This window comes from Gavialis gangeticus, unplaced genomic scaffold, assembly GCF_001723915.1.
Source record: "Gavialis gangeticus isolate Ggan-Ray unplaced genomic scaffold, GavGan_comp1, whole genome shotgun sequence".
In the NCBI taxonomy this organism is placed as follows: domain Eukaryota; kingdom Metazoa; phylum Chordata; order Crocodylia; family Gavialidae; genus Gavialis; species Gavialis gangeticus.
Genome location: NW_017729008.1, coordinates 42,961,680 through 42,972,605, shown reverse-complemented (window position 1 = coordinate 42,972,605; position 10,926 = coordinate 42,961,680). Strand labels below are relative to the sequence as shown.

Sequence of the window (10,926 nt, the reverse complement as noted above, 5' to 3'; positions counted from 1 at the left end):
TCAATGATGACTCTAAGATCCTTTTCTGCCTCTGCACTGATGAGAAGGGAGTTCCCCAGCCTGTCGGTATGGTGCTGGTTGTTCCTCCCCAGGTGCAGCACTTTGCACTTGTCAGTGTTGAATCCCATCCTATTCTCATCTGCCCACCCCCCTAACCTGTCTAGGTCCGACTGCAGGATTCCCAGAGGCTCCTCTATAGATTAGTAAAGATTAAAGAAAACCACTCTACCCAGTGGGACTCAGTCTAGAAGATCCCATTAAGCCTGTCTGTGATGCTTAGTTTCAGTTCTCAAACTGTGGATGTGCATCTCCAGAGATAAAACATCCTTGTTAACAGCAGTATATGGGGAAGAGAGATAACAGACCTAATTACCCACCCATCAGCCCTATTGTCTCTCTTTAAGTTTGTGTAGGGAGTCAAACCCTTACCTTTCTCTAAAAGTGCAGTTTCAAGAAGTTAAATGAATAAAGGATATCAAACAAGAATGCACTTTTTTTTAGAAAAGAAGGATTAAATTGAGGCTTCCTGGCTGCCAGTGATTTAAATCGTGATTTAAAATCAAATCCACCCTGAGCAGGACTGGAAAGTATCAAATACAGTACTAGCTGAATGCCACTCATCGGAAAAGACAAGGACAGGAGCTAGCATCATGCAAAGACCCATTTCTTCACGGCTCACTTGTGATCCAAAAGCCACGGATCGAAAGCTGATGTTCGGCTGAAAAGGGACGTATCTGGATTCAAATGAGCCACGATGAAATACTAAGAGTTGCGTTTAAACACAAATCTTGGCTCTTATTCCCTAAACCACAAAGGGGGGAGGGGAAAAAAACCGGGCATGGCTGCCAAGCCATTGGGCTGGACTTCTTCTAGTTTTTTAAGGAAATTTGAGACTTCCCGGGAACATTCGTGCGTAAACAATGAGCCTTTCTTGGATTAAACTTGTGATGTACTGGAGGATCTACTTTTTACTTTTTCAGCCCATTAAAAAGGAAAGGTGACACCTGAAATGCCTGTTGTGCTGGTTCTATGGATGCAAAGTGTCACGCTGTCCTCCCAGGAAGGCGGCTGCAATGCGTCATAAGGCAGACTGGAAATGAAGGTTTCGCACTAAGAGAGAACCAGCCTTGCTTTGGACACGTCAGCTCCTGAAGGCGTATGGAAAGCTACATCTGCACCCCATTTGCAGCTCTGGGGTACTTCACCTATTTACAAAAAAACCTGCCTAAATTATGTCTCAGCCCTGATTCTTCTGTTTTTTTGTAAGAATTTTTGTTCAAAAGGTGCAAATGGGAATTAAAGGGCCAGAGTACAGTGGTTCTCAAATTTTTTAGACTTGAAGGACTCCTCAGAAAATACAAGCTCTGAGCTTTCATTCATTTTTTGACCGTGGAAAAACAACAGAGCAGTTCTTCTGCGTCAAAGAACACAAGGGGTCAGAAAGTTTTTTTAACACTGGATTTCTATTTAAAATCTCTGGGTTTATCTTGTGAATCGCATCTGCACACCTAACGGTGCTAACACTGCCTGGCACCCCAGATACCATTAAAAGGATCTCAAGGCACCCCAGGATGCCGTGGCCCCCCTGGTTGAGAAGCATTGCCATAGGAACATAGAGAATTAGGGTTGGCAGGGACCTCAGGAGGTCACATCTAGTCCAGCCCCTGCTCCAAGCAGGTAGAGCCCCAGCTACATCATCCCAGCCAGGCCTTTGTCTACCTGGGCCTTAAAAACCTCTAAGGATGGAGAGTCCACCATGTCTCTGGGGAGCCTGTTCCAGGGCTTTACCACCCTCTTAATGAGCGTTTTTCCCAATATCCAACCTCAAATTCCCTTGCTGCAACATGAGCCCATTGCTCCTTGTCCTGTCATCTGCCCCCACTGAGACCAGTCCAGCTCCATCCTCTTTCCAACCCCCCAGCAGGGAGTTGAAGGCTGCTATTCAATCCCCCTCAGTCTTTTTTGCAGACTAAACATCCCAGCTCCCTCAGCCTCTCCTCACCAGTCATTTGCGCCAGTCCCCAAAGCAGTTTTGTTGCCCTTCGCTGACTCTCTCCAACTTGTCCACATCCTTTCTGTAGTGGATCCTTTTGTAGCATCTGAGTCCTTAACTGTTCCTTCCATCTTTGAAAAATCTCCCGTTTCCTATCTTAAGCTATGTCTATCCAGATAACTTAACACCCCAGCCAGCAGCACTCTCATTCATGCCATGCTACGTGGGGCAAGTTGCTTTCTAACATGGAAGTAATGTAGCCGCATCCTCATAGTGCCACGAGCAGCCTAATTAGCTTGGGGGCAGGCCAACTGGTACCATTACTCCACACTGCCAATTAGCCCATCTGAAGCGGTGCATGGAGGTGGCAAGACAGCTTTTGGTTTAAGGGGCAGCTTGCTGGGAGTAGCCCAGTGACAGCTGGGTGGCTGCTCTAGTTGGCTTACGGCGTGGACAAGGCCCCAGCGACAGACGCGTGAGATCTGCCCTAGGCAGTCAAGGAAGGATGGAAACTGCAAAAGGTTCCCTTGCCTCTGTGACCATAGTTTGTGCCATGCAGGCTGAAGTGCTAATGATAATCAGCTTCCCACCTCAATACAAAAAGCAGCAGCAATAGTTAACTAAGGGTCTTACCATAAATCCTAGAATCACAGAATAGTAGGGCTGGGAGGGACCTCAGGAGGCCACATCTACTCTACTCCACTCCCCAGCTCACAGCAGGATCATTCCTGGCTAAATCATCCTAGACAAGGGCCTGTCCTTGCTGCTCTTAGAAACTTCAGGAATAAGTGCTCAAAAAACAAGCACCATGTAGGATGCCCAAAACACTCTATAAAAGCAAGGGGACAAGGGCTCCATTAACATCCTGCAAGGACAGGTACTTTTTGTAAGGATCTGTCACTTCAAAACCATATGCCATGTTTTACTCGCAGACCTGATCCTACTTCTCCTCGAGTGAGACATCAAGCAGGTACTTTCTGCTTTCATAACTAAAAAATGAGGATGGAAAGGAAAGAGGGAATTAAGAACTGTAACTACATAATTTATTTTCCTCAGCTAGAGCAGATGTTACAATCCACTGCATCAATTCTGACATATCTAAGGCTATTTTCAAATCCTATCAACATGAAGCATGGCAACACTTAGCTGTATCTTATGTCAGTCATAGCAAACTAATAGAGGCTGGGTAGTCCAAGTGGAGATGGGATTCTTGTAAAGACTGGTAAAATGGCCACCTGCACATACTGGAAAGTATTCTGGACCACGTTCTTCACAGTTTACTGCATTAGATTTGAGATATGGAATGAAGCATTTGTGAGGCCAGGTTTTTCCATATCTGCTTTCTGCAGGGCTCTTCAACCTTTCTCCGCCAATGCTGGTGGCAAGATATTGAACTCAACAGATGCAGGGTCTGCTCAACAAGGCACTTCCCATATTTGTACCAATGAGTTACTTCTAAGAAGGATCAAGCTCTTGGATGTGGTTTGATTCTTTGATTATTTGTACTCATTGCTCTAGCATCAGCACACAACAGGTTTAAGAACTTGTGAGGAAGGGTTAGACTGGATGCAAGGTACAAAGGACTTACTAGCTGGCTTTTCGTAGCACCTGCAAGCTGAGATGTCGGTGGAACTGATGAACGGAAATTAAACTTCACCAGACCCTACTTGAAAAGTATTTGGCCCATTTTTCATGGAGGGGCAGCTGACACAGTTAAGCTGCAAGCAAGTTCACAAAGCCTGCTAGAGGGAGTCTAGTGCTTTATCCACAAAGCCTCCCTGACCTTCCACACTGAAGAGTCTGCTTTAAAGTTTCGGGATTTTTGGAAACAGCAACCCCTTTGGGCATAGCTACACTTGAAAGTTACCTCAGAGAAAGGTAGGTTAAGAATTTAAAAAGTACCAGTTGGGAATACTCCATGTGTGAGCTCAGTGATCTTAACTTTTGGGAGTTTGTTAAGACATCCTGCCCAGCAGTCTGCTGGAGCAGAACTGTTCCCTGTAGGGTACGCAGCAGCCCAGCTTTCATTTGCAACCAATGTCAGTTCCATCCATTCCACCCAGAGGACTCCCCCAGGCTAAAATTAAATTGGTTTATTATAGAGCAAGAGCAGGTTACAACTAGAGAGTTTAAAGGACAAATTTTCATCCAAGCAGAGTTGGAATCATCGTGACAGGATCAACTTTTCAGCATCCTGTTTGCTCCTTACCTTTAATTTTCTGTTTGTACTCTTCTGGTCGGTGAAGATACATGGCTGCGGCGTCACCATTTAGAGGATCTATAGGGTTAGGATAGGCCAGCAACTGGGGCAGGAACGATTCAAATATATTGGTGAGATCTGCAAATCAGAACAGAGGTTCACGTTGCAGCGAGAAATCTCAGACCCACAGACCAGCAAGTCACTCTCGATACGTGGCCCATCAGTGGAACTAGGCTGATGGTTGCTGTCAGGTACCAAGACTGAACGGCAAGGGAACGCTGGCCTGTTTTAACGGTGCTGAAGAAGAAAACATGTACGAGTTTGATAAGGCATTCCCAACATTACAGGTACAGAAGGGATTACAAAGTAAACCTTATTCAAAATACTTTGCAAATGTTAAGGAGTTCTCCCTCAGCAGCTCCACGAACCTGTCGCATGTTTTGATGAGGAAACTGAGCAAGAGGTTAAGCCCACAACTCTCAACCAGGGTGCTGCAAAACCCTTTTAAGGGTGCTGTGGCACCCAACCCCTGCATGAGGAGGTAAACAATCTCCTCTCCCCACCTGATGCCTTGCACCCATCCCAGCGGCATCTGTGGCTGCTCTTCCAGCAACTGCTGCAGCTACTGCCCTCCCTGCCAACCCCTGGTGAAGGAAGGAAGCCCCTCAGGTACAGATCGGTGTCAGGGAGAGGGACAGACAGTGGCAGGAGCCTGCCCCCACTTAGCACTGGCTAGATTAGTAGCTCTCAACCTTTTTTAGCCTCAAGAACCCCTCCATAACTCTTCTGAATTTGGACTGTAGCTCAAAGCTTCTCAACTAAGGTGCTGTGAAATTCAGAAGTTAATGAAGGGGCCTGGAGGCTAAAAAGGTTGGGAACCACTGACCTAAGCAATTTATTCAAGACACTACAGGACGGACATCCATTAAATCCAGTGCCTAGCCCTGGATACAGCTTCATTCTCACTGGTTTACGTTATATTTTTCCATGCTTCCTCCTGTTACATCACTGCTTTCAAATACGGTCTCACAGTCCATGACTTTACGGTGACGCATCTTGGCACAATACAATTTTCAAACATTTTCAAGCCTCATGGAAAGAGCAACCAACCAGTTCACCCTCCATTTCAAAACAGTACTGACCTGAACAGATTGTATTAATACTTTGATGCCAGTTGGCATGTATCACTAATAAAGGAAACAAGTTTCTGATGCGGATGAGCAACTATGAACTCGTAAAACCCTTCCCCCACACCCCACCTCTGTGAGAGACAGGCACCATACTCCAGAGGCAGGGGTGTCAAGATGACACGCTCAAGAAGGGCTGTGGCCACCCACAAGGTGAACCCTACGTCCCCAACGTGTAATTTGGAGGGTCATTTTACTGTCGGAGTGTAGTAGATGCACACAAACCTTTTCAAAAGGAAGTTCACCCTTAAGTATTCATTACATGCATTATATCTACATCCTTCTTTTCCCTGCAACTATAGACAGGCTTGTACTTTCCCTCCTGATGGCAAGGAAATCCTTTTGGAGTAGCCACAGCACAAGGAGTGACAAAAATCTGTCTCCTACCATTGCTGAGTGAGGCAATGTTTGAAGTGGGCAGGGGGGAGAGCAGAGGTGTTGTGATATCCTAACCTGCACCAGCCCAACAGATTCCAGTGGGGGGAGGGTTAGGACTTGACCTGGGTCTTCTAAAGCTTTCCCTCCACCCAAGTATAACACAATTGATCAAAATGATATTATGCTGCACCTTATTTTCCTATTACTAACATTATCTATGACCCCTGGGAGAAGCATAATGTTAAAAGCTAATGTACTGTTGACCAACCAGGCCAAGCTCCTGTAAAATCAAGCTGGGAATGGTCTGCCTTGGACAAGCGGGACCAAGCAAAAGGACTTCACCATTTTAGTCGATTCTTCCTTCCTGAATTAACACATCCGGCACGTATACAAACTCCAACTAACCGAGTCACTGTTCAATATGAGCCCTGTACAGCAGGGATGGAAAGCAGTACCTCTCTACAGACAGGAGCTGCATCGTTTTAAAGCAAGCCGCATCACATTTTTTCAGTAAACCTGGGCAGCTCTGGGCACAGACCAGCCTCTTGGTATTTGCCGCTAAGCTCCAAGAGTCAGTTATGCGTTAACTGAAGGTTTTCACTAAGCAGCAAAGCCACTGTACTTCCACAGTAGAGACTAGGGGGAGGAAGGGCACAGTGCAGAAGAATACTACGTCTCTGGGCTAAGTCTGCCATGGCTGACATGTATATATATAAAACACTGCCAGGTGCCCACATCAGCAACTCCTGGGATGTGTACCAGCTGGTTGAAGCATAGTTCTACTCTGAAAAGGGAGCAGAAAAATAGTATGGCATGAGTTACAGCGAGGGTGTTTTCAAAAACTCCTTTAGAAATCGTTGGTCCCCCTGTACTCTAGTACTTGAGGTATTCTCAGCAACAAGTGGATTTCCTAGCAGGAACAGATTTATTTTTTTAACCTAAAGTCCAGCTTCTAGTTTTCCTATTGGAAAGTGCTGAAGTATTAAATCCTTCCCAGTTGAAAACCAAGTGGAAATTGGGAGTATAGTTAGCTAGAGAACAGACCAGCCCTAAGGAAAGGTTAGTCATGCCTCATGGAAAATACCTTAGGATTACCGCTTTCCCCTTTAAAGGGACGGCTTCTTTCTAACACCCAAGTAAACTAATGCTCCATTTTGCACTAATTGGATGTGAAAAGAAAACAATTCATCCATGTACACTTGGTGCCCCAAGGCCAAGTAAGGTTGGAGCCTTATCAGAGTCTTGTTACACATTACTGTTAGGCAGTTCCTGGAGCTCTTAACCCCTGGACTGTCCACACATTAACATGTGTAAGTGGCTTCAAGCACTCATTATGCAGCTCACAGTTATGCCACTCCAGGGCAGGGCTGTCTCCGATCCACACAACCCACCTCCTGTTTCACTAATGTGTGGCCATTCCCCACCAATGTGCCACCCTGGGTGAAGTCCTCCAGTAACCCAGGATGCACAGCCCTTCTCCACCCTCCTATTCTGTGGATACCCCACTCCTCCCCAATCAGCTCACCACTGCATGGGTGTTGCATGGCAGGGCTGATCCCTCTCTCTTCCCCTACCACCATCTTCATCCCTGCGGGTCCCTCTTGACACCAGCTGAAAGATGACTGCGGTGCTTCGTATTTTGTCTGCCAGACTTCCCATGGCCCTACCATACCCAGCTCCCATAAAAGCTCGTATCTGCCCGGCATACTCCACAGCCCTTTATTTCCTCCTCTTCCCTCAGTGCTGATCCAGCCTTCTCCTAGCTGGAGACTGCAGCTAATGAGAGTTCATCCAACAGACACAGACACGACTGCCGATCCAACCTCTCTCAACCTTTTTCGAGTCCACCTCCACACCCCATGATGCCCGGTGCACCTGCTCTGATCAGGGACAGGGCAGGGGGCTATTTTTGCTGAAGTTTCCCCTCTCAGCTGGCAGCCTTGATCAGCATCAGGAACATTCAGCCTGGCTGGGAGGCCGAGATGCCCAGCTGAAGCAGGCAGCACTGGGGATTCATTATGGAGCAAACCAGGTTCGTGAAAGCTCTGTGTGTCCCTGCCGCAGCAGGCTGCCCCCCACCCTGCGGCAGTCATGCTGGGTACATGGGGCAGGGCGCTGTTGGTGTTCTTTGCCTAGCAGGAGAGGTAAGGAGTGAACCACAGCCCTAGAAGCCTAGAGGATCATAGAGGTAGTGCTGGAAGGGACCTTACTGCTCACTATTTCTCTAGTAGCAAGTCACAGCTGTGCAGATAGGAAGTCAGAGAGGGTGCTTGGACTGTGTGACTGCTCCAAACTCCAAGCTAGCACTAAGCTGATCAAAATTTGTGCAGCTTGAAGTACAACATGTAACAAGGCCATCTCTTAACTATAAGAGTAAATCCTTGTCTTCAGCTTAGTTGATCTGACTTGCACTGGGTCTTTTCTGCTAGTGCAGGAACAGCTTAGTTTGAAGGTAAAACGCATAGCAAAATAGTGTTACTGATTTACGTTGAAAGACTTTATCCTCATACTGACTGTCACTTCAGCATCAGACATGCGCATTGCTGCTGAGGAGGGAAATATTGTGTATTCCCTCAGGGTGAAGCCAAGCATCTGAATGTTTTGGTGACTGAATCAAAGGGGGTGGGGGAGAAGAAGAGGTAGGTCTGATGGAGTCACCGTTACATCCGGACATACTAGCTACATCAGGAGTTGCTTTGTTAGCACTCAAAAAGCATGCCCCAGCAAAAAACAAAAAAACCCCCTGGGTAATCTGAACTAAGATGATTGCGACTGGGGCTAAAAACAGTTTTGTTTGACAAGTGTTGTCAGTTGGTGTGGAGTGATCTCTTTACTGCTGCTCAAAGGGATACGCGGTCAAGGCATCTTGATCGTATATTCCTTGGATTACTTATGGAAAATCAAAAACCAAGCAGGCATGAGTCTTTCAAAAATTGAGATGTTTATACATCACAAGAGGAAACAGTTGTTTTTCTCCCTGTAAGAGCCCCACTGACAATGAAATAGAGAAGAATTAGTTAGGAAACAGGTTACCAAAAAAGTGTTCGTATGACACCATTTGAAAATACTGTGGAAACGCTGTTGTGACAATGCACGATAGCATGTCTCAACACAGGAAACTATTTGTGCATGGCTTACAAACCAGACTGCAGATTGCTGGCTCTCAGAGAATCAGCACTGCAGATAAAGAGTGAAGAAATTCTAAGCTGTCTAGTCCTACATGTCATCTGTGGCCAGCATTTAAAGTTTGCTGAACAAAACTGCATGTTGCTTACTTAACGCCCTAACTGCTTATCCTCCTATTGGATTTTCTCAGGGCAAAGTCCGCTGCGGGGAATGGTCTGGTGCAATCGCTGTAGAAGTGAGAGAAGGGTTTGTTCACCCTAGAACTGCAAAAAAAGTCTCCTCTTCCTCCTTCAGTGAAAACATCTGTGTTACAGCTAACCTGATCTCTATTTGCCTCAAAGGTGCAAGCCTGACACGGTGCAGGCCCAACACAAGCACTTATGACATGCGGACTGGGACTATGTGGAAAGTTCAATAAGTTGCTAGAGCAATTCTAGTTCCCATGTCCACTGTTTCCACAACATAAGTTATAAAGGGGTGGGGATGACCCCAAGCTGAGCTTAACTAATGAAAGTAATTTGTCACTTTAGCCATCGGTTTCAAATCTCTGAGCCAAGAAATCCAGTGACTGGGGGCAACAGGTCAAGCTACAGCTTGCTGGTGAAAGAGAGAGAGTTCAGACTTGAACTCTTATTTGACTGTTTCTATCCCATTAACCCCATACCAAGTGTCAGTATTTTTGTCAGGAAACTCCATCTTGTCAAGGCTGCCTGCAGTAACAGCCTACGGTCTCAATAGCTTCAGACTCTCATGAGAATTGAAAATTTTCCTGGATCTTATCACTACAAGCTGATACTTATGGCCTTTGAAGATAAGCAGGTCATGTCCAGCCAGAACTGGGTGAAAGACCTACTTGGAAAACATCTCTGCAGCAAGTGGCACATGCATTTCACAGTGATGCTCAGAGGAAATGGTTTCCAGTGCCTTTTCCTGTAGAAGCTGCTTCACAGTCCTGACAGTCAATGAACACCTTCAACACTGACTGAATTTTAGTTAGTAGAACTGCAATCCAGTTACTTAGGTTCCTGCTCCAGGTTTTCAAGTGAAACAGGGTGGCATTCCTACTGAAAATGCTGCCGTGTGCTGCTGAAGCGCTGCTACCTAGGACATCAGAGGTGGCTGGGGCAATTCCTGTGTGATGTATACAGAATACTTTAGCATTTTGGGATGAAAGTTGCCATACAAACAATAATCAAACTTCTGCAGCTGTTCAGAGAACAATCTACAATTTGGCTCCAGCTTTCCAAGAGACACCCAGCACTGAACACCTCCAAACTGCACTGAGGTATTAAGACAAATAAAGTATACTCCCACCAAATAAACAGAAGGAAACACTGCCAACACTCACCGTAGAGAGCTGTCCAAGTTTGATTAATTACATCTAGACATACAGTTCCTGACCTGAAACAGATGGAAAGAAAGAGCAGAATTGAAAACATCTGCAAGTTAGATAAACACTTCCAAGTTTAACACAGGTTTTGATTTCCACCTCGGCCAACTCTTAGGGTAAGTTGTGTTAAGCTATAGATGGGACTGGATCAGCAGCCATAGTAAACAGGTGAGCTTTTATACTAAGTACGCAGACCTGACCTTTGACAAGCAAGGAATCTCACTAGTGAGTCAGTCTGAAAAAGGATGGCGGGGCTTCATTCAATGGGCAAATGAAGTGACCCAATGAGGGTTTCTAGTTATATATTATAAATGAGGTTGTATGCTAATGCTAATTAATACAGAGGGGCCAGTAGGCTTTGCCAACGTTCTCCTTGCTCTGGAGAAAGCCCATGTTGCACCTGTGAAAAGCAGGATTAGCAAGCCTGGATGCTTCCGGCTAGAAGAGGCAGCTCATTTATTTTAAAAGAGCAGCCAATGTTGTCTGCATACAGGCCACAAGCAAAGACGATTTCCGCATCACATATCCCCATGCACTCCTGCCTACAGCATCAATTTGACCTGGACGTTTACCAAGGGGTTAGTTATACGACACACTGTCCATTCACATCAGGTTCTTAGCCTGGACTGTCAGTACTGGATTAGATGAAAGC

At 46.0% G+C, this 10,926-nt stretch overlaps 1 protein-coding gene across 2 annotated transcripts in view; it reads right to left on the bottom strand.

The window, feature by feature from the left end:
• The window catches only part of UBE2H (ubiquitin conjugating enzyme E2 H), a 67,642-nt gene that overhangs the window by 5,318 nt on the left and 51,398 nt on the right, over positions 1-10,926 (bottom strand). For both annotated transcript variants that reach the window (XM_019509673.1, XM_019509671.1), the window contains exons 3-4: positions 10,233-10,285; positions 4,203-4,331 (exon numbers count right to left, since the gene is read on the bottom strand). In XM_019509673.1, the coding sequence (XP_019365218.1) occupies positions 4,203-4,331; positions 10,233-10,285 (182 nt within the window). The remainder of the gene's footprint in view (positions 1-4,202; positions 4,332-10,232; positions 10,286-10,926) is intronic.